Genomic DNA, 24,463 nt, shown 5'->3' on the forward strand with positions numbered 1-24,463 from the left:
ACTAACAGGAAGAGTTTTCTTCTGACTACATATTCTGGACAAACTAGTAAAAAACTTAAATGAAACAATATGGGAGGAAAATGGACTATGGAAAACGAAAACTCTAAACCATGAAAAATATTCTTTTTGGATATACCACATATATCAGCCAAATAGAAAACAAAACTACTTAAAATACTTTGCGAATCATCTCTAGGCATTAGCATTTTTTTGAAAACCAAATTATCAAACAGTTAATGGGCATCAGTAATTTAATTGACTGGTGCCCATCTTCCCATGAATCATTCGTACTGTTTTTTACCCTTGGTATTTACTAGGAAAAAACAATTTTTTAAGAACCATTGTCCTTACTCTTAATAAAACTATCTTCTTTCCTCATATTCTGTAAATTAAATAACCTGATATTTAACACTCTTCAGGAGAATTAAGCTTTAATTTTGCTTTACTAAAACCACAATATGACACTATGACACTAAATCAGTACGACACTATTTAGTGCTACAGAAAGCCACAATCAGGCTATTGCCAATATTAAATAAATACTAATTTATAAAGCCATCTTTCTGAAAATAAAAAACAATGAAAATATTTCCCTCTTTAGTAAAAAAATTCATTTCATCTTAGAATCACTGAAAAACAAGTAGATGTAGACCTAATTATTCACTGTAGAGCAAAATAAATCCTTTTCTTTAGGTATCTATGCCAAAAATTACTTTTGGTGCTGTAACATCTTAATACAGAAAACATACTGTGTGTAAACCTCATTTTTATTTGGCTGAAGCGCAGAAACAATGTTTCTTTGTTTGGAAAATTAGCACTTTTTAACACTTTTTTTTTTTTTAACTCAAATCTCAATAATCAGTATGAATCTGTATAAACTGATCAAAGTTTTATGAAAATCCCCTTCCGTTCTCTAGGAACTGTATAGACACTATACCAGGAATCACTGTTTTCCCCTATTAAAAACTATGGGTCACAAAATTCTCTTATCCTTCTTAATTAAGAATGCAAAGACCAGTGGTATTACAATTGTTTTTTTTTTTAACTATCTACTAGGTACTAAACGTCTAACTCCATAAAAACAATTATTAATATTCATTGAAAATTGCAATGCCCAGGCACGCATGCGTGATGTGGGGATATTAACAAAGGAAGCAAGGCCCAGAGGCAAGCGGGAGAAGCCGGGGAACACTGACGGACACATGAGACAGAATTACAGTACCTGACAGCCTGTGAGAGCAAGAAGAGTAAGAGAGACCAGGTAAGAGAGAGCTCACGGTGTGAAGGAGGAGCGGGACGCTTTTAGTGGCGGGCAAAGCCTCAGAAAGGTAGACACAGTTGCTGATAGACTGGCTTCGCTTAGCTTCCAGGAGAGATAAAGTAATAATTATGTCAGAAGAACATCAGATCTTTCACTTCTTTTTCATTATTATTTTTCTGGGCTCTCTTTAAATATGTAAAGAGGGTCATTTTAAACTTTAAAGGCAGTCAGTACAAAGCACAGTATTTAATCAAAGTCTCTAAATACAGCCAACTTTCAGTCATTCTGATGACATGGGAGAATGGGCAATTCGCAAATAATCAATCTTATTTTAGAATGCTTTACATGTTTAGTCTTTCCTTGTCCTCTGCTGTGTATCAGATTCGCACTTGGGTTGCTTATTTGGGCAGACATTATAATCAGTTTTCCCTTTCTAAAGAATACAAACAAAAAGACCTTGGTGAGGGAGGGAAAATCTAGCCTAAGATTAAAATTGTTCTATAAATAACAAATATTTCAAAAATTAGTTTACTGAGAGATGACTGTATTCAAAAGCAAATCATTTAGTAAATTAAATATCCTAAAAGCTTAAGAACATATAAAAATCAAGTTGAATATTAAAAGATTTGATAAGCGGAAAAAATGTAAAAATCTCCACGGAACCCATCCTTTTATATCACATTTCTTATTAAATCCATAATTTCCTACTGTGAACTTTATGGTACTCTTAAGTTTTCTACCGGGGGAGCCAAAAAAAGTGTACACAAGTGGACACTTTGGTCAACGTTGCTCAAGCAGTAGTTCGCCATAATCAGAAGTGTCTGGACACTGATGGTAACCACTTTGAGCACCTCTTATAATTGCAGAAGTCAAGTGTGACTTGTATTCATCTTTTGTTATCGGTATATATTGAGTATTACAATTTTAATACAATTTTCCTTTCTTAAAATGTGTATACATGTTTTTGGCTCCCTCTGTATATACTGCTAGTAAAATGACCATTTGAGAAAATGGATGAACACTGGAAGAGAATATGCCTCATATATATGAAACCACCATCAGTAAAATCAGTTTTATCTTTAAAACAAAAATATAAAGGTTTACATGCTGTTTTTATTGTCTTTACATGATTTTAACATTAATGAAATAGAACTACAAACAGTAGTGACACATTTTCAAAAAGTGAAACAAACTTTTTGCTTTCGTGTCTTTTCCTCCATCCTTTGGCCATCAGTATTCCCAGTTCTAATTCCCAGTTCTGAAGGACTATCTGCAATGCAATTATATTATAATTCACAAATGTGTAAGATAATATTTAAGTGAAAACGACTTCCATGTAAACATCAAACTGACTGACTGAAAAGATCTGTTCGTTTCTCAATGTCAGAGATGCTTCATTTGAATGTTGTTTTAAGAAGTTTTCCTTCTGTAAATCAAGTAATTGTGCATTTTTCCAAAATTGATCACTAGATACTTTAGAAATAATAAAATACGGAATAATTATTTTGTGTGGAAATTAATTTGTTTTAATCACTAATTTTAAACATCTAAAATTTAAGCATCATTTTCACTCAGGAACAAAGTTGTACTTTATAATTCTTTAAGACTCTCCTTGCCAGTCCTTGTAAGTTACAAACTAGTGTATTCTCTGTTAAACTGTCATTTCCCTACCCTGCAATTGCTTATTTTCTATTTCCCTCTTGCCACAATCACTGACATTTCCTCAAACTAAGAGTACTCTGTGGGGCAAATCATAATAAACTAGTCTTAAATTATTTTCTTATTGGGATTGGGAAAAAAATCAATTTCATATGGGCCCTCTATAATAAACATCTGAATGCTAAAAGTAGCAAAAACTAACTTCATGAGCCATTCTCTCATTAAAGGTGGCCTCTACACAAATCAAAATCTACCATAAAAATATTCTGGGCCTTTTTAAAAGACATAAAGTGAATTATTACACAATGTAAAAATTATAGAAACACTAATATTTAGTTTATAGAGATCCATTTTATAAAACAGTATGATATAATAAAATCTTCAAAGACCATTGCTTTCACAGGCAACAAAAAAGATTCATAATATTTTATGATTTTTAGAAATACAAAATAAAATAGGAAATATATATATATGCATATATATATATTTTATCTATACCTATGAGTGTATAAAATACAAAAAGATAATAGATCTGTCCAACTCAATAGCTCTCATCTTCATTATATTTTACAGGTTATAGTTTCAAGTGTTTTTAATTTAATTAATCCTACAAATGCCGGGTTTATGGTTTTTAAGTGACATACTCCAAATACCTTTATGTGATTTTGTAAAAATTCATATTTTTGCAATACCATGGCTTTTCAGACACCTGAGGACACTGACACGCAAAACCTCACTGGCATAAATGTGCTGAGGAATTTCTAAAACGTACCGGTGTCTCTACAATATTGTTGGTCTAAAATATCTGTTGAGAAACTAAGATGCAATCACTTCTATGGCTGTGTTTTAGCCAAATAGTGGTATACTAAACATGCAATGTCCAATAATTTGCTACTCATTAAAATGTGAGAAAAAAGTTTTTAAAAAGTGTTATGAATGATCACTTTTAGTATAGTAATTCAAGGGTTATGAGGGACAGCAGGAAGTCTGAACAGCTCAGGCATGATTCCACCTTTATCATAAACTTCTATTCAGATTCCTTTCTTTTAAAGATCCAGAGATGGAGAAAGGAGTTTTTAGGAGGTGGGATGAGACAGGAAATCAGTGAATAAGTCTTCCCAAAAGTTGCCTGTTATCAGGAATAAGGTCTCTCCTCAGGGAAGCTGACGGAGGAAAGCAGGAAGTAGAATGGGAGGTGAATTCAAATAAGGTGATAATTACCAACAGATGCTATAGAAAAAAAGCACGAGACAGTTAGGGTTAAGGTATAATATATTTTCATAATAAAACTCCAACAGGATTCTAAGCCTTTACTAAGCACTATAAAACATGCTAAGTATAAATAAATCTCTGATTATGACCAGAGGATATTGTGACTTTCTACAGTCAACATGCTGAATATCAATTACAATTGCATGGCATTACTGATGTGAAACACTACAGAGAACTCAGATAAATTTGTTTTAAACTTAAGTTAAAGCCTCAAAGTCACTGGGACGGGCAGGAAGGGTGGGGGGAGCAGCGCTTTATTTCTTTTCATTAAATACTGGATATAAGTTTACTTTTTAAAAGATTTCTCTTTTTGTTTTAAGAGTAAAGTATAGCAAAGCAGTCTGATTAACAGGGTTCTTGGTCAAGTTCTTGTTTATCCTAACAGGCTGTAAGGACAACATCTATAGGCATGGAAAGCTCAATTCTCCAAAGATGTAAAAAATTTAAACGTCTCCATCTAGTCCTGAAAACTAAGTGCATTATTCTACTTTTCGTTGCTGGAACAAGTTGCCACACTCTCTCAAAATTAATATGTTCAACAACAACAATAATGCAACTAATTGTGTGATTACTAAGAATTTATTTTCCTGAAAGTTCAACCAAAACATCCATTTTCTCTTTTGCACAAATATCTCATTCAGTATTAACACCTCAAGTTCTTTTTCATAATGAAGGATTTAGAAATAAATATCAACTGATTTGAGAAGTGATCAGAACAGAAAGTTAAAAAGATACCGAAACATCTCATTTAATAAATAAAAGATCAGTATTTAAGTTCTGAGAATTTTAAAATTCTTACAACATTTTACTCATATAATTCCATTTTAGATAGCAACTAGACCTCTGGGAAATATTCAAATAAATATTTACCGGTTGCTTTTTGGCGAACAGTATTTCTTGCTTTCTCAACTCCTGGTGCCCCAGATGTGGTTGCACTCCTAAATCGCATTGGCTCGGTCACATCTGGGTGGCTCCGCCAGCTGAGAGAAAAGGATCTTCCCACAGTGGTTCCTTTCTGAGAATCTAGAACGCAGCCTGATTCATGTAAGACAAGAAAAAGAATCTAAAGGCTGAATTCATTGTTCATTTCATAGCCTATATTGCTCAGCAAATTTCATACCTACGATTATGTATAATCAGCAGTTTGTGTTGTGGCAAATTAGGTACCATTTCCTTATATTGTAATTTAGGAAGTTATTCATATATCGGACATCTAAAAGTCCCTGTTGCTAAAGTATTTTTTCAAGCATCTCCAATAGTCTCATCAAAATTGACTCACAGTTAGTATTCACTCTAATATACAAAAACATTAATAGACCTTTCTCAATATAAGAACAATATCAAAGGAAGTTACACCACTGCTCCCAAAACATTCCAAAAACTTTTATAAACCAGAAAATTAGAGATCCTGATTTTAGAACAGTACACCATCTTATAGGCGCCAACCTCTCCACAAATGCCCAAGAGAAATTTATGCCTATGTACTCTAATTAGTCAGTCAAATGAGCAAGAAAAATGAAAATCTACAAATAATACATCCTATTTCAGCAAAGCTGTAAAATAGTAATATTTCAGCTCTGTGATTAAACTTCTCTTCTTTCCTCTCATATTGCTCTGGACAAATATTTCAAATGAGTGGTCAAGGATCCAAAAGAAATACCGGAGAAAAGAGAATGAGACACTAAGAGATTTCTGCGCAGGTACGATGTAGCCAGTGGCTGCCACCTGACTTGTGGCTTGTTTTCACACCCAGGTTCCACTGAGAGTGTATTTTGTTTCTACAAGTCCAATACTTAGAAGGCAAATTTTCTATAATGAATATTTAAATCTGTTTTTAGAACAAGGCAACATAATAAATATAATCAGAAACATGTGCCATGGTCATTAGTTAAATTTGTTCTGTATCATTCTGGAAACAGTATTTTTGAAGTTGTTTACCTTCTTATGACAAGCTTATCTGTTTCCAGGATTCTGTGTCTGTACAGTGGGAGGGAAGAAAATATTGCAGGGAGCTGAAGGAGAGGGTACAAGAATTTCAGGAGGTAGAGAATATACTTAGTTTGAGAATATCCTTACTTCCTGTCTTGGCAACTCCCGTCTACCCTGAAAGTCACCCCTAGTGAGGTAGCCCTTCTTCTAGGCTGAGAACTAGGGAGCCAAGTTCCTGGCTAGAAGCATCTTGGTCCTCTTAGACTCTGCGTTTACACAGAGGCCCTGCGAGCTGCTACAGAGGGCAAGACAGAGGCCCAGGGTCCAGGCTCTTGGTTCCCTACTTCAATCCCAAATCTCTGGGCTAATATGTATTTTAGGAAGGACTCTTTCTAGCTTCAAAGGGGGAGAGAAAAAAAAAAAAAAAGGATCTCCTGCAAAAATAATATGTTAGAAAATCACTGCATTAAACAGTCTAAATCTAAACTGTCTAAATAGTCTAAATTTAAACTGTTCCACTGGAATGCCATGTACTTAAACTACTGTGTTTTGGCTTCTTACTAACTGGTGCTTTGGTAAGCCACTCAGACCACAATGAAGATATTATAAGAATCAGTCACATAAACTACATGTCTCTATGGTTAATTAATCATGTAATTAGTTCACACCTCCCAGTATCCACATCCTCTTTTGTCCTCTCCCACACTGACTCTGGGCTTCAATACTTAAAACACTTACAATGACTTACTTTGGCAACAAAACTGAGTGAGCAGAGATTTCAAGGGCATTTGAATATTTGGGCTTGCCCACTTGCTGCTCCTGGAACCCTAAGCCTCGGCTAGCCTGCTGGGTGATAAAAGATATATGGCCCAGTCACCCCTACTGCCCCAGCTGACAGCCAGCTAACCCCCAGACAAAGAGCTGCCAAGTTCACAGTCTAGCTGACTGCAAACACAGGAGTGAAAGAACTGCCCAACTGAGTACAATCCAAATCGCCAACATATAAAATCACAATCTAAATAAATGGTAGTTTAAGCCACTGTGTTTTGGGATGATTTGTTACACAGCAAAAGCTAACTGACACAATCTATAATAAGGCTACTGCTGCAGTTGTAGTCAACTACAGCATGTAATGTACCCTTTACGAGAAGAAATTCCTATCAGGTCTTAGAACCAGAAAAAGCTATGTATCACCTAAGCAAGTAAACTGTTTTTACCTTTTGTACTCTCCGAGTCTTTGATATAACCCTGTGAAGATAAGAGTCAAATCCAGGGTTGCCCCCTTCTCACCTCCCTAACAAGTATATGAGGCTCTTGGGCATGCATTTTGGCATTTTAACCATGCTGGTAGCTCCACTGGCTTTCTTTTTGCCCTGATGTCCTTATGTACTTTGTCTACTGTATTATTCATATTTCTATGAGCTGCCTCAAAATCTTTACACAGTAAGTTGGAGTACAAGTGAATTAATTCAAGAACTGTGTCACAGTGAATACAGGGGCTGCCAAATTGTCATACCCAAAGAAACCACCACTAATGTTTTCCACCTTGATCTGACTCTAGGTCTCAACAGTTTTTACCAAGAAACATAACAAAGCCGAAATGACTCCCATCTGAAGAATTTGGAATTTTTCCACCTTTGCTAGGGAGGCAGTAGAATATGTCTCAATAGTGTGGCATCTTGAGTTGGACTTGTTTGGCTTTGATTTCTGGCTTTACCATTTCTCAGCTATGTGATCTTGAATGAGTCAATCACTATGGACTCTGTTCTTCAGTTTCTTTGTGATATGGAGATAGTTGTATCTACTTCATAGGGGACCATGCAGGTGAAGAGAGAAAACACTAACAAAGCACTAGCCATCATTATTATTGTTTTTACTACTGCTGCTACTACTTCCCTTCATTTTCCTTCTTCCACAACCTCTTCCATCATCCTCATTAAGTGGACAGAGTGCTATGAAACACAATTTAATGTCACCATTAAAGACACTACCTTTATGTCTGGTTCACTTTATTATGAAATGTCTTGCTTTAATCGCCTACATGTGTAAATACACACTGCTTCCCTGATGTCTCAGACATCTGGTATTACCCTGTAAAAGTGGAAATACCTTTGCCTCGTTGTTTCTTTTCCTTTTGTTCACTTAATTTGTCCAGAGGTAGGTTTGTCATCTCAACTCCATAAACAGTTCTCGCGAGCACTGCTGTCAAGGAGTCCATGATGTTGGCCCACTCGTTTATGAGTTCCTCCCATTCCGTGAGGGAGGATAGCACTCCAAGGAGGTCGTCCCAAAGCTCTCGAGAAATGTACACACAGAGGTTTGCTCGGATCCAAGCTACAATGAGCGTCTAAAACCAACCAACCAACAAGAGAATGCATCAGCTTCATTTGCAAGAAGTATACTTTTTAACAAAATATTTTAAATTACTATTAATAAAATTAATTTTAAAATAAAAAGTGCTTTTGTATATTGTTTCTTTTAATTTAAAATTTTGATCAGTTGTAATCAAGATTTGAGCTACTGTGAAGTTAGTTATTAAAAAAATACTGATTAAAAATTATTCTAGTAATTGTACACCTGAAATCTATGTAATTTTACTAACAATTGTTCCCCCAATAAATTAAAAAAAAAAATTATTCTAGTGTCAGTGGTTGGTCCTGGTATAACTGGGGAGAAGACAAAGCTCTCTGTAAAACTATTCTTTCCTGAGACAGCTCTTTCCCTCATTATTTACAGTGGCTACTTTAAACCTCTTCTTCTCTATGTAAACCTCCAACCCCACCAAGACCTCCCTGGTTTTTAGGAGACGAACTCACTGCAGACTTCAGAGAAAACAGAACCTATTAAACCGGAATGCCCTCAACCTCTGCCTACAAGACCCATGCATTCGCCCAGTTTCTCCTCCACCTGCAGGCTGTACGTGAAGAGGGGCCTCTGCTCTTCTATACTTGTCTCCACCTCTGCTCTGGATCCCTTCCTCAGAGTCTTCGTGTTTCCATTAACCCCTCCTCTCAGTTATCTCTAATCCATCTTACTTCCCCAGCTCCTCCCACCAGCATTTAAACATGCTCCAATTCTTCCTCATTTTAAGGAGAAAAAAAAAATTCCATCGAACAGAGATTCCCCCCTCTAGACTACAGCCCTTTTTCTTCCCCTTTCAAAGCCATATTTCTAGTCAGAATGTTCCACACTCACTCCACCTGCGCTTCCTCATGTCCCAGTCAACAGACTGCTCTGGCTCTCTCCCTCCCGTGCCACCCCATCTTCTACCTGGGTTTTGGTCTCCATTCTCACAGCTCCAGTCAACATCTGTGCACTGCTGACTTCTGAATCTCCAAGCTCAGTCCAGTCCTCTTGGATGGTTTCCTGACCTGTCTATCTGCTTATTAGCATGTTCTACAGGAACTTATAATACAGCATAATAGTAAAATGAATTCCCTTTCTTCCATTGAGATTCTTCCAATCCTCGACCTGGTCTCTCCTGCTACTTCTCTGTCTTCCCTCCCTCTTGCCTCTTTTAACTCCCACTCCTTTTTCAGGTCACAACTTGGACATCCCTTCCAAAGTGTCCCTGACTGCCACCCCACTTCTAGCCTCCTAAGTAGCCTTCAGTTCCCACAGTTCTCGGCATTTCCCCCCTTAGAGCACTTATCGCTTCTTTCCTAAAGAGTCTGTTCATTTCCCTTGTCCCTCCTCTACTCTTATCGTCCACAGCACTAGAACTGCTGACGTGGGCAACACTACAAGACAATTATGCATATATTCTGGGTATTTCCTTACCTTGAAATTGCCCAGTTCCTTACCTCTTGTCAAAATATTTCACGTCCATTAAAATTCAAATCAAAATGTATCTCCCTTGAAAAAAGTGCCAGGTCCATCCCAGATATGCCCCAGAAGCTTTCCTAATCTTAGTAGAAAAATCTTTATATCCAAAATCCGTGTAACTTCCCTGATCTGTTGTCAGAGCTAAATGTACTTGTTAATGTAGTTGCAAATGTACTAAATGTATTTGCAAATATTTCTTCCCAACCTAGTTGAAAACAAGTTCCTACTATCATTGGGAGCTGTGCTGTGCATGGAATAGGAATGAATTTGCTTTTTAATTAAAAGAGAAATTTTTCTTTAACATACACATAGGAAAACTTTAAGAAATAAAAACCAGTCTGTAATTAGACAGGTGTGTTTTGATTACTTGAAAAATCATAGTTAAGTGACTCTTATGCAATGTACTTTTTTCCTATTTTTCAATTCATGTTTATTACACTTTTTAAAGGGGTGAAAATGTTAAAGTTGAGTTAATTTAGTTAAGTATATTGAAAATAAGGTTTTTAAACACAGTTAAAATCTGATTCTAAGATGAATGAATTTTTTAAAAATTAAGAACAATGAAAAATAAAAATTAAAATAACTTTATCATGTTAATAATGTATATATTTTATGACTAAAATACTAGCTTCTGTTTATTCATTTTTACACTCCTGTTTTCAAAATGAGTTTGAAGCCATTACCATAAAGAGCATATAAACAATAAAATTAATAAATAGTAGATCAAAAATATAATCTTAACAAAGTATAAGCTGGCAATGTCACCAGGACTCAGACTCATATTTGGGTATAACACTAATTTCAGGTTTAAAAGCAGTTGTTTTAGTCTGGTAAGATATTCTTTATTCGGAATCTAGCTTTGGCTTCACTTTATTAACTAATTATAAAACAAGGACAGAACAATGCCTTCCTGCAGCTTATAAAATTCATCTTAGCAAATCTCACATACATGTACACAGACCTGTTGAATCATCATCATAATTCACAACTAACAACACTTCCACACAGAGCAAAATCATAACAGTCAGCGGGTGGCGAGTGGCATCTTTAGACATGAAGGCAGGGCACCATTTTAATAAGTTACCCTTTTCTAAAAGGAAGAGGGAACGAGAGTCCCGGACACTTGGTTCTGTCACTATCTTGGTTTGTGACCTGGGCAATTTACTTGGCTTTTCTGGAGTCATTTCTCGTTAAAAATAAAAAGCTGGAGAAGAGCACCTTCAAGGTTCTTTTAGCACTGAAATTCATGTTTTATCAAACACATTTCAGTATAGAAGCTGTATAAAAAAACCCATCTTTGCTAGCAAATCACTCCTTTGCTTACATACATTTCCTAACCAACCACTCTCTCCATACATTTCCCTTCTCATCACACTGAAGGGACTACACAATATTAAAGTAAGGGCTCATACTATAAATAGCAGGACCATAGTCCAAATTTCCTGATATACTTTAAGAGCTTCAGGCTTAGGTCACAGTTAACACTGACAAAAGATTAAACATCATTTATGGCAATCACCATTATTTGGTAAATATTTAAACTAACTAAAACTCAACTATCATGTGAAGAAAATTTGCCAACTCAAAGTTATCGACTGACAGAGGAAAAAACTAAACACTAAATGAAAAATTAGAAAAAGATAAAAGGATAATGGTAACTTAAAATTTCCTGTCCCCTTTAATAGTCTCCTTATTCAAATTGTAAAAAATTAAGTATCTGGCTGTTGTAGACATCTACATACGCAAATGGATAATAATTCGATGACATTTTAGTTTCAGCGTGGCACTATGATGATGCCCACTTGATTGCCTGGCAGCTCTATCCAGACCTTTCACATTTTTCTCCCCCAATGGATCCCACAAAAGATAATCATACATCCCAAATGAATCCGCTCTCATTGTTATGACAACCCTGCAAGATAGGAAGGTATCTTTCCTAATTGTGACAAATTAGGGAAGAAACTCAGAAAGGTGAAGTGATTTGTCTCAAGGCCACATAGCCAGAAGTAACCAGAGCTGGGATCAGAACCCAGAATCCAAATCCCCAAAGCTCAGCTTCTCTCCACAATTTTAAGGTTAGTGATTAATTTAAGTATTCTTCTTGATCCATCTAACTATTGCTAAAATAATAACAACAATATGAAAATCATTAATAACCACGGACTCAAAACTAATCTTCAAGTAAGGTCTGACAAGATTTCTCCATTAATGAGGAAGATTTTTTTCCCCCAAACCAAAACCAACCAACCAAACAAAAAACACAACTCCACAGTAGTCTTGCTTAATTCAGTGACAAGTTTTCACTCTAATCCCAACACACACAGATGCAGCGCCAGGTACCTGGTGAGGAATGAGGCCTACGCACCTGCCTGAGTCTGGCTTCAGTCCATGTCACTTGGCAGCCCCTGTCCCACCAGGATTGGGAGATCGGGCAGGTGCCGCCAGTGAGATGCTCCATGAGAGTCAGAGCAAAGTGAGCAGGGTCTATATTTCCAGGAGGGCAGCAAAGCAAGTGGTCAGTACCACCGTTGAGGCAAGAGCACAGCAAAGTTGGACACTCACAAAAGGATGTGTAGACCACTTTATATATCTAATAACTCGGAAAGGCAATCAAAGTACAAGTGATTATACCATTCAGGGGGCAAGTGAGTACATGCCAATTACTTCTGTAGCCTCATACATCTTTCATCCAGCTAAGATCATTCAATCATATTGAAACTATTAAAAATTAATATGAACAGTTGGGTTCTCTTGCATCACAATGGGATTAATTAGCTTTATTTAAAGAACTAATTTCTCTTTTTATCCCTTCACTTCCATATACTACCTGTATTTTAGATATGCCCTTAATATATACCCTCCAAAACCACTTTCATGTCAACTGAGGAGGGAAGTTAACTTCTCCCCGTAACTGTCCATTCCAGCTCATGCTCTACTATGCTTTCCCCTATCAAATTATTCCAAGTCAGGCCCGTCCATTGTACTTACTAATGCCTTTATTTCTGTAGAATGTCACATTTTCCCAGAGTTCTCTCACACTGTTCCCTTTCAGAAATGCTTCATAAATTCTATGCATCCCATAAATATTTGTGCTTTCCAATAGTTGCAATAGGCTATCACACATGCCCATCACACATGCAGCCCACTACAGCTAGCTCCATTTTCCATCTCCCTACTACATCAATACCTCTACAAAGCCTTGATTATACTTACTACCTCCACTGTCCAGCTCTCTTTTTCTCCTCCATCCTCTTCATGTGGGCCTCATTCTCCTAGAACATTCTCAACTACCTACATATCATCAAAGCCAGTGGTCAACTGGCTGTTCTGCTCTTACCCAATAGCCTCCTCCAGGTATCCAGGACACATATTCCTCTAGTTTCCTTCCGAGCTCCCTGGCCACATCTTTGGTTGGCTCTTCTCCTCCATCAATCATGGAGATAGCCCTCTTCCTTCTATGACACATATTCTCTCCTTAGATGATCCCATCCAGTCTGTGGCTGTAAACATAACTGTCCAACACAACGATGGTTCTTGTATTTTTATTTCTAGCTTGAACTGCTCCCTGACTTTATTTCCACCCCTATACTTCTGTTCATCCTTTATCTCTTCAAATCTACCTGGCCCTCCACCAAAGCCAGCATCAGCTCTTGTCATTTTCCTAATTTCTACCAACCACAAGCAAATCAAAAGAGAAAGTATATGGCGGAGAGGTAGGAAAGCCTAAAAGAAGCCGTGAACTAATTGTAAAGAATAGATTACAACTTTCAGGACAAAACTAAAGAAAATGTCTACTTAAATTTCTAGAAATTTAAAGTTAGTTTAATTTTACTCTTAAAATTCTCAGTGATTAGAATTTACTTTAAAATCTGATTCATTTCTTACATCTGCAGTGTTTTAATAAAAAGACTTACCCTAAACAGTAAACCTGCCAAGCTCTGGGCAAACAAGTCCTTTATTTGTTTATCCTTTGGCTTCTGCATGACAGCTTCTGTTATCCTGAGTAGTATTTGCAACATCTGTTCCCTGGGCCACCGAAAATAAAAACTTATATTATTAATCACATCTCCAAATCACTTTAATTTATAGGTACGAGAAATTCTCTTAAGAACTCAGCAACACTGATAAACATGTATTACTCAAAAGTATTACAAATCTGAATGCCCATTACATAATACCATGTTTTATCAAAGTAAGTTACTTTATATCCTAAAAATAAGTACCCTGTGCCCATATCAACAGGCAGGATAAAATAGGCATTATCCTAGCATGATTTTTTTCCCCTTACAGAAAAGGGAGACAAGATTGTTTCTCCAACTGTGGTGGGTAGTCAGTGAACAGCTGTGCCTAATTGAACTCATGCAGCACCGTTTAATTTCCACATCCATTATGTCACTTAACCTGTACAGTCTCCCTATCTATCTTTGGGACAGAAAATAAAACCGACTTTCTGGTCTTCATTCTGGGGAGATAAGCAGTCAACATCCTGTATGGCTGACTCCAAAGTGCCTGCAAAGGTAGGAAGGTTTGGAAAGGTCACCACTTTGAGGCGTGGAGCTTTGTGCCTGAAATATCCTGATTGTACCACAGGGCACAACTGAGAAAGCTGCAATCATGACATCTCAGTTACAGTGTCCCCCGCAGAAGAGGTTTTTTTTTTTTTTTTTTTTATATAAAAGGTCTTTGAAGAGTATAAAGCACTAGAGAGACAGAATAACACTACTAATTATGAGAATAGTAATAAGTTCTTTAGAATAGCCAAAGGCCTTTTTCTAAGCTAAGTTACGTTCATATCAGAGCATCTGCTCACTTTTTCTTTTCCCAAATCCCACGGGGGAAAAAAGAACACATATCTTTTGTATATAATGGAGGTCTATTTTTTCTGAGGGAAATCACCTAGATTCCTTTTAACTTCTCCTTTAAGGTTTTACATACTAACCATTCATTGATCTTTATAACTTTCTCCCTGGCTTTACTGCTCTTTAGTGATAAAATCGAGAACTGGACAAAGTCATCTAGTCCAGGACAGATAATCTCTAAATCATAGTTCCTTTACATTTTTGTCATAGTTCTGCATAATGGGACAGTATTTTCGCTTAACATGACACTGAATCTCATTAAACTTCTCATGGTTAATGACCTCTAGGGACTTCCTGCCCTATTTGCAGCTGACCCTATTGGATTTCTGTCCTGAGGTTATCTGTTGGCATATATTCTGCACTCTGTTCAGTTTGCTTCTGCACTACACTCCCCGTGGATTCCGGAGCACAGGCTGAGAAGAGCCATCAAGTCATGAAAGATCTGGGCACGTGTGCATGGAGCACCGATGAAGAAGAGAGGGAGGGAAGAAATGGCAGAACTAGAGACAGTCTGGTGCTCACTACATTCAAGATCCCCAAGCCCCTGTCACAGGTGGGGGGAAAGGCAGCCCCCGATGTCACCACTGCCGGCCTATATTATTGTGATGCTTAAAACAACAGAAAAAAAAAATGACTCCTTCCACAAGAATGGTTACATGCCCATCCTGCGAACATGATGAGAACAAGAGATGTAATAATTTCAAATAAGACCACAGTCATGGGAACTGCTATCAAAAAAAGCAAACCGATTGAAGCAATGACTGACAAAGACACAGGGTTAATTCAATTTCTGAACCTACGAAAGCTTGGAAATTCAGGCAGAGTCTTCTGGAAGAAAATGAGGAAGAAAAAATTGTCTCCAGTTTGGAAAAATCTTTCCTAACAGTTTAGACTTCAGCTTGTTCCATTGTATTCTGTGAAACACTGACTTTTGGTCACTCCTCCTCAACGGAGAACTACTCAGAGTGTAACAAACTTGTATCAGAGCACATGAAATTACACGTATGAGCTATCCCTGTGTTGGCAAAGGAATAGGGTTTTCCTGCACTCGTTATGATTTGTCCTGTCCTCATGATCTCACACAGATGGCAACGCTGCTCGTTCACACACCAGTATTCACTGTCTTGGGACCACTTCTGAGCACTTCCCTGGCTACAGCCCTGGTACAAGCCACCATCACCTATGGCCACAGACTTGGCGCTCCACCCACCGCACTGTCTCTTCTCCACATGTCAGTCAGAGAGATCTTCTGGAAGCATAAATCAGATGTGTGTCACACTGCTGCACACAGAGCAGTAGCAAGTGTCCTTCCCACGGTCGGCAAGGCACCATGCAACCTGGTTCTGGCTGGCCCACTGCCTCATCCCTTCCCAGTCCCCCTCTCCCTCTGTCTTCTCCACTATACTGGCTGTCACCTTGTCCTGCCTGGAACATACTGCACTGGTTACCTACTGGTCCTTCCCTCAGGCCTCCTCCCCATGGCTCCTCCCTCCCTTCCCTCAGGGCTCTCCTCGGAAGGTTTTCCCCCATACCTGATGAAAGAAACTCCCCTGCCCTCCACACTGGCCCCTTCCCCTTTCTCCTTGTTCTCCTTAACACGTAATATTACCAAAATTGCTTCTGTGTTCATTATGCCTCTCAGTCCACGAGAACGAAAACCTCATGAGGAAAGGAACATTATATGTCTAGGGTACCCAAATCCTTATAACAGAAGCTTGGTAGTTCTTTACCGGATTCTCTGGTACTAAAATATGTAAGAAAATCTGGTGCTAGTGAAACAGGTCACATCCCTTTCTATGCTCTACTGACTATTTGTTGGTGAGTATTGTCATCTGTTTCTATAATTTGTTGGGTGTTTTTATATATATATATATATATATATATATATATATATATATATATATATATGTATATTTGCCTTGAAATTTCTGAATTATTAAATTACTGAGAAGTGCTTGATTTTATTTCCTAAAATTTTCACCAAAAAATTATCAAAAATATCAAAATACTACTAATACAATCGTATACTGAATTCATAGTTTTCAAAGAAAAAAAAATCAAAAATACTATTGCTGTAACTATGGTTTCAAGGAGCAGATACTTCAGTTGAACGCATACTAGCATTTCTCATCACTTTCAATATTACTGACACAGCTTTTAACTTTGTTTAAATCATATTGTTCATCACTCTAATACTTCTAGTTTTAACAACTGCTTCTTGGCAGAGAGTGCTAAGTTTTAAGGTCTGGGAAAGATGACAGTGGAATTTACATCTTAAAATAATCATTGTGATACTTGCAGTTTCTGTATTAGTGAACTTTCTGCAGGACAGGATTCCTCTGGGCCCACCCTTCCCTCATCTAAGAAAGGGCTGCACTCGATGGCCCCAGAGGTCCCTGCCAGCTCAGTCCCCCCTCATTTCTACAGCTTTCACCAACTGCAGACAGATCCTTCCAAAGCACCCTTTGTGCTGACACGAGGATGTTCAGAAAGGGAATCTAGAACACAGGTTTGGTAACAAAGACCCACCAAGGATTTCCAGGAGGGATATGTGCCACCAGTGCTGGTCTGCAGTGGCCTCAGTGGACTGAGGGCTGAAGCCCAGGAACACCAAGAGGAGGTGCTGCCCACAGCGAGGGCAGCTTGTCTGCCTGAGGAAGGAGGCTGGGTGGGAGAAATATGCAAAGAGTGGGCAGGAGAGACATTTTCAAGGCAGAACTGAGGGGCTGCCTTTCCGATGCATTAAGAAGATGAAGTGGAAAGTGGCTCTGAGAAGTGTGGTCTGTGGCAGAGAACCTCTAAAAATACCTCAGAAACTGGAGAAATGTGAAGCTACTCATTATGGGAGAAGGGCACAGGAAAACGCATAATGCATTGTTTACCTTTAGGGATTTGATAAAAACACCAAACAAAAATGAAAGATAAAAATGAAAACACTTTGCATAAGCATGTTTTAACAACACCATTATATTTTTGACTGCACTATTTGCTCAGTCACTCTGACAATTTATCATTTAAAATGATTGTTTTTCCAAAATGAATTTAAAACTTCAAGTTTTAAGCAATAAAAGTCAGTTAACAGCATTTTGGAGCAATTAACAAACTCTCCTGAGCTTATGAAGAATGATATTGTAAAAAACCAGTTACACTGCTTTTCTACAGAACTGTTCATTGTCAGTTTAAAATGGAAAAATCTACTATTAGACTAATATGACTATTCTTAATTCAAGAACATTTTAAAATCAATAATGACAATAAATGAATTATTAAAGTACTAGATGCTTACTTTCTTCATAATTCATAGAAACTATTACAAAAGAGTGATTATCACCTTACTGTTAACTTTGTAAAGCCATATAAGTGGAGGCTATAACATTTTAATTATTATGTTGAGAAACAGAAACATCTGTTTTACAATATTAATTAATTTGAAATAATCTTACCATGTCTTTTTATTCATTGTAAGCTCCATTATCATGCGCCTAAAAATAATCAAAACAGCTTTACAAGCATCAACTTGTTCTTTCAAGAGTGTGGGAACTTCAGCACATGGTTCCAGCAAAAAGACGTTTGCAGCGTTTGTCAAAAATACCTTATAATCAACAAACTTTACATTAGAAAATATTATTAAACATATACATCTGAACAAATTTTGCTTAAGGCTAATGATACTAATGTTACTTTGCCAATGAATCACCTTTGAGTTATTTCACTTAAGGCAAGTGGTACCAACACATACACAAGTTTTTCTTTTGTTCACCTCTTGGAATAACTTAAATACTGAGACACCTGCAAGAACATTCCTAGGAAAAATTACTATTACATAATAATATTGTAATTTTAGAAAATTTATGAATCAGAAAATCTTTTGAAGACTTCTTTTTGACATTGTCTTAAAAAGAGAGAGAGAAAAAAGATAAGACAGGATCATTGCCTTTGGATGAAAAATTCTGGGGTTGGGGAAAGGGAGAGGAAAGGAAGCTGTGGTCATAAAGTGGCTGGAAAGAACTATCTGATTATTGTTCAATCTCCCAGCATATGAACGACTTGCTGACAAGAAGCACAGCCAGCACCACCCCACAAGGGTGTGTGAACCTCTAGGAGCAGTGACTGCCAGGAAATAGCCAAAGCCACATGATTGACATTACACATCCTCCGGGAGCACGTATTTTAAATATGGGAACTATACTGAACAGTAGAATATAAAACCTAAATGAATTCTTAAGATAAAAACAGATTTCAAAAAAATTTAGGTAATCAGCTCACCACTCTATGCTCTGCCTCAGACCTTCAGGATACAAGTTCACTGTCCTCTACCATCAAGGGTAGTTCAGTAGAAAACTGTGAGAAGCACTGACCCAGGCTATCCTGTGGGATGTTACTACTTATGGGCACTGCAATAAAACAACAATGTGCTACCATTTAGACCAGGGCTGTCCAAACTTTTTTCAACGTTTTTCACCAAGGGCCGTATGCGGTAAAATACACAAACAGCCGGGCCACTCACTTGAGGTGAAGTACGTATTGCCTCACCTGGTTTATTTAAGGAAACTAAATATATTTTTGGAATGTGCTGCGGGCCAATAAAAAATGGATCGCAGGCCGCAGTTTGGACACCCCTGATTTAGACAGATGACACTAGCGAACCCTCAGTTTAGGAAATTCTGAGTTGTCAGTCTGGTGATGAGGATGGATCTACTGTGAATGAAATCCATTAAGACAGTATCTCAAAACAGAGGCATAAACTGACGGGAGAAATGAATATATTCAAAAGTCAAATGGGTGAACTAAAATGTTGACAGCCTCTAAGATTATCTTATGTAATATTAAAAAGGTATCATGTTCCAATTTTCTAGGAAGAATTACTAAATAATAGTTGATAATAGATAACAGCAATGATGAAGAATTTACTAGCCTTCAAGTAAGAAAAAAGAAAACAAAGAACTTTTTGATTAAGAAACTAGAGCAGTTTTAGTGACTGTTTTTCAAAGAAGTATGCCATAGGCGATATATTGCAATACAGATGTTTTTAATTCCAATGTATTTGGCTTCTTGATTTGAATTTGAAACTTTTGCATATTCTCAAATAAAAGTAAGGAGTCATCATATATTACACTTCTTTCATTTTACTTTTAAAAAAACATCAAAATGCCAACTATCTGAGTATTTCTTATAACCATGTTATATACGTAAACATGTTAGTATATGTTAAGGTAAAAATAAACAAAATTAATAAGTCCATATCATACTTGTCAAAAGCAACTATATACGAGTACTACCTATCTATCTCAACAAAGCTCCATTTGGCCACTTTTTCTTAATGAACCAAGCAAAGGGCCAAGGTACTAGATATAATTAGAACAAAAACAGCTATTTAAATACAAACCAAATATTTTTAAAAACTATAGCACTATAGTCAAAATTATTTTCTTGGTTCAGCCAACTAGATGTAACTTATCCTTTCAGAAAACAAATAACACTCTTCTGAACCCATGGAGATAACTGATATCCACAACCCCTCCCGGCTGACACTGGGATGGCTAACGATGGCAACATGGCATCCGCCTGGAGGAAGGGGCTACCGAGGGCCTCAGGGCGGGGACTCCAGCAAGTATTTGTTTGGTGGGGACAGGGGTTATACTTATGAGCTGCACCAAAGTTCTTTGAAGATACTCAAGTAAAATCATATTGATTTTTGAAAGTTAATTTCAAATTATCTGATTTTCGTTGAAAAATGCAAAAATTCTTAAGTTAGTGTATACGCTAATTAACCTGAAAATAAAAAAGGATTCCATGATAAGAAATCCTATCAAGAGACAGATGACAGAAACACAGTGTCATTGAAAACTAGGTAACATGCATGCCATCCCCCGACTCAACGCCTGTCTTCTGTGTGGGAGGCCTAATGGGACACAGCTACACATGTGGAGGCAGAATGGAGGCGGGGTGCTCGGGAGCGGAGGAAGGAGAGGCACCCTGTGTTTTCACTTATACTCCTAACAGCCTTCAAGCTGGATTGGACCAAGAGGGAATTTCCCAATCCTCATTTTTGAGATAAAATCCTGAGCTCTGGGGGAGATTAAGTGATGAGACAAAGATGTTCTTTCCAATGTTCCCAAATGGTATGGATTCTATTTCATAAATTCATTCAGATAAAAATCTAAAAATTATTGCATTAATCATCATTCTTCACAAACACAAGCAATTTTTAAGAGGACTATTACTTGTAAGACTATATAGTCAACCACACTTGCAAATGATTCAGGTAACTAATTACCTGTGTTCAGAAGATACTTTTAAGATTTAAATCTCAGTCATTTCACATTCTCTGTATAACCCTTCTAAAAAAATTGCAAACAGTTCATTATGTTTCCTTCGACAAGAAAAAAAATCTTCACAAATGTAAAGTGAGAAATCAGGGAGACAACTTAGAATGAGAATTTAAGAGCTGTTTACTAACAAAAGGCAAAATCTATCACCATACTTTATATGTTACCCCAATAAACAATGCTCAAATTGACTCCACGTGAGGCCCTTTATGTCTCTGGCTGGCTGGCCGCATACCTGCAACATAGCCTGGGCCCCAGCTTTCACATTCTTATTTTCTTCTTCTGTCACACACCCTCTGGTCACAGCACTGGTGAAGGAGTATGTTCGTCCCCAACTGGAAGATCGCTTATGACCAGAACTTTCAGACGCGGTCTTTAGAAAACAACAATCAGTTAACAGAAAGGGAAGAAGCACACGTTCACCTATTTAATTCCTTATGTTCACCAGAATTCGCAAAACTATAGGTTCTAGGAGAGCAAGTTTTTTTTCCATTTTGTTCACCACTCTACTTCCAGCACCTAAAATAGTGCCTGTCATTTAGTATCCGCTGAACAAATAAACATCCAATGACTGAATGAGCACGTAATACAGACCTTTAAAATGTGTGATTAATTCCATTTGCTCCTGACTAGTTATTAAAAATGATTTCACCAAAATCAAAACTATGTAATTAATACAGATATTTTAAAATGCTATGCCTTTGGTTACCAATTATTTTTAAATGTTAGTCATTAACTGCTATGAGAAACACGTACTTTTAGAAATAATTTCTCAGACTAAATTTCAAAATAGCATGCCAGAAATATAAACATGACTTAAGCTTCTTTTGTATTGCAGGAAGAAGTCCCACTCTGTCATTTTAGATTAATCTAGCCTGTAGCTTTATTGGACAAAGACTAAAGAGGTCCATTCTGACAGTACCCACTCTCTGAGGACAGCACCCAGCCCCGCAGGGAGGCTTCCTTCTGGTGGAGATAACGCTCTTCTTCACTGAGTTAGTCCTTTCAAGTGTGTAACATCATGACTGCTTCTGGAATAGGCCACTACACAAGAAAAGGTTCCCAAAACATTCTAAATTTAGTTTCTCAAATGCTATTTAAACATGTCAACTATAAGACAGTGACATTTTTAGACTTATACAGAGATGTGTAAAAATATGATGGTTTATTAAACAATTCTTGTGCAATGGTGAATAATGAAAGTGCAATGCACATGTGGACCTAGCCTGAGGATTAGGAGATAGCCGATGATCTTGAATAGAGCACACCAGCAGCCTCACTGAGGCAGGAGCTCAGCAACGCAAGAATATCGCAGATGATATTAGGTTGGTGTAAAAGTAATTGCAGTTTTGCAATTATTTTTCACCTTTTAAACCACCATTACTTTTGCACCAACCTAATACACACGAGATTCACCTGCCTGTGTCCCACCAACTGGGGCCCTTGACTGAGCAGGTAAAACGCTGCTGAATACATACACTCCCAACGAAACGAGTGATAAAATATTACCTCCTTGATGCCAGTCTCTGAAACTCCTAATTTTTCAGCATCTTCTTGGGCAACTTCTTTTTTATCTGGTTCCTCCATGAACACAGGTTTTTCCTGGAGGATCCACTTTCTGTACACTTGAACTACTTTCCTTGTTATAGCTATGTCACAGGAAGGCAACAAAAATGCCTAAAATGACAAGAGAAAAGTCCGTTTAACACCATACAAGCTCAGGTCACTACAGAGCACATAACAGACATTTCCAATCACCATCACCAATTTCAAATTTTCCTTTGAAACAGACAGTTGGTAAGTATACTACACAGGACCACATATTTTTGTGCACACCAAACTTATCTGAGGAAAAAAGGAATTTTCATAATTGGCCCAGAAAATACAATGCAATTTAAACATTACTTATATATTTTGAATAATTTTTCCACAAAAATAACCAAAATGCAGACCTGTACAGATATTTTAATTGGTTATATAAATAATTGTTCAACTGGGAACTTTTCCCAATGAATCAGATATAGGTTACAACAGACATACTAGTACAGCCAGTTGCAGCCAACTGTCACATCTCTTCCCAACTTCATGTTCAGTGACATCATGTTAGTAGCTTGAATTGGCCACAGTGAAAGTATTTACACCACAAGAAGTTTGCAAATGATATCAATCAGGGCTTTTCTTTTGTTTGTTTGTTTGCCTTTACCTTGTCTTTCTTTCTTCCTTTCTGTTCCTTTTTTCCTTCCTCCCACCCTCCCTCCTTCCTTTTTTGGGAGCCAGCTGTTCAACATTTACCAGCACACCAGTGAGTAGATACCAATGTTAATGAGAGCACTGGCCAGTTGTAGCATTATGCATATTTATGTGAACTTTTTAACATTAAAGAATCCCCTTACATATCTACACGTGAAAATTTTTTTTAAGTTTTTTTTATTATTATTATTGGGGAAGGGGAACAGGACTTTATTGGGGAACAGTGTGTACTTTCAGAACTTTTTCCAAGTCAAGTTGCTGTCCTTTCAGTCTTAGTTGTGGAGGGCGCAGCCCAGCTCCAGGTCCAGTTGCCGTTGTTAGTTGCAGGGGGCGCAGCCCGACTCCCACACATGAAAATTTTGATTTAGTAAGATTTCAAAAATGTAAACAAAAATGTAAAGGGAAAATGTATTTGCCTTTTCAACATCAGCTTTAAGAAATATTTCTATATGAGGGGTGAACACGAAGAAGTACTCAACACTCCAATGAATGCTTTCATTCCATAGATGAGGAATTAAGATGAGACCCAGGACACCTGAGATATTTTCACAGGTTTATAAACTTATTAGTCAACAACGAATCCAGGTCTTGATCTCAAGTTTCAGAGATTTGTTTTAATACCATCATAAAGCTTCATCCTTCAGGATCCAGTTGGAGGAGGCAGATTTCAATGTGACAAGGTTTCATGCAATATATAAATCTCCACAGATGGTGCTCATGTCCCATCAAATTTCAGAATAGAGGAGTTTGTGTTATAACAAAATTGCAACATATCAATGTATCAACTAATCTGATGTGCATTCCAAGAAAGATCAAAGAAAATGAAGAGTATAACATAAACTGATGTCCCATTCTAATTCTGTTTCCAAAATTTTACTACAAATATTTTCACACGTACAAAAAAAGTTGAAAGACTTTTGCGGTGAATACCCACATACCCATCCCTCAGACTCTACAATTAGCACTCATTATATTTGCTTTATCACACATATGTCAATACACCCCTCTATCTATGCTTCTTTCTTTTTTTTTAAATTAAAGTTTATTGGGGTAACAATTGTTAGTAAAGTTACATAGGT

General features: G+C 37.1%; 1 protein-coding gene across 4 annotated transcripts in view; it reads right to left on the reverse strand.

Annotated features, from left to right (window-relative positions):
- RALGAPA2 (Ral GTPase activating protein catalytic subunit alpha 2) overlaps positions 1 to 24,463 on the reverse strand; it is a 316,937-nt gene that overhangs the window by 201,365 nt on the left and 91,109 nt on the right. For 3 of the 4 annotated variants that reach the window (XM_033094558.1, XM_033094556.1, XM_033094557.1), the window contains exons 11-17: positions 22,644 to 22,811; positions 21,370 to 21,507; positions 18,249 to 18,397; positions 13,861 to 13,972; positions 8,231 to 8,468; positions 5,063 to 5,227; positions 1,223 to 1,363 (exon numbers count right to left, since the gene is read on the reverse strand). In XM_033094558.1, the coding sequence (XP_032950449.1) occupies positions 1,223 to 1,363; positions 5,063 to 5,227; positions 8,231 to 8,468; positions 13,861 to 13,972; positions 18,249 to 18,397; positions 21,370 to 21,507; positions 22,644 to 22,811 (1,111 nt within the window). The remainder of the gene's footprint in view (positions 1 to 1,222; positions 1,364 to 5,062; positions 5,228 to 8,230; positions 8,469 to 13,860; positions 13,973 to 18,248; positions 18,398 to 21,369; positions 21,508 to 22,643; positions 22,812 to 24,463) is intronic. The other variant, XM_033094559.1, reaches the window with a different exon arrangement.

The sequence above is a fragment of the Rhinolophus ferrumequinum genome, chromosome 23 (genome assembly GCF_004115265.2).
Source record: "Rhinolophus ferrumequinum isolate MPI-CBG mRhiFer1 chromosome 23, mRhiFer1_v1.p, whole genome shotgun sequence".
Lineage (NCBI taxonomy): Eukaryota > Metazoa > Chordata > Mammalia > Chiroptera > Rhinolophidae > Rhinolophus > Rhinolophus ferrumequinum.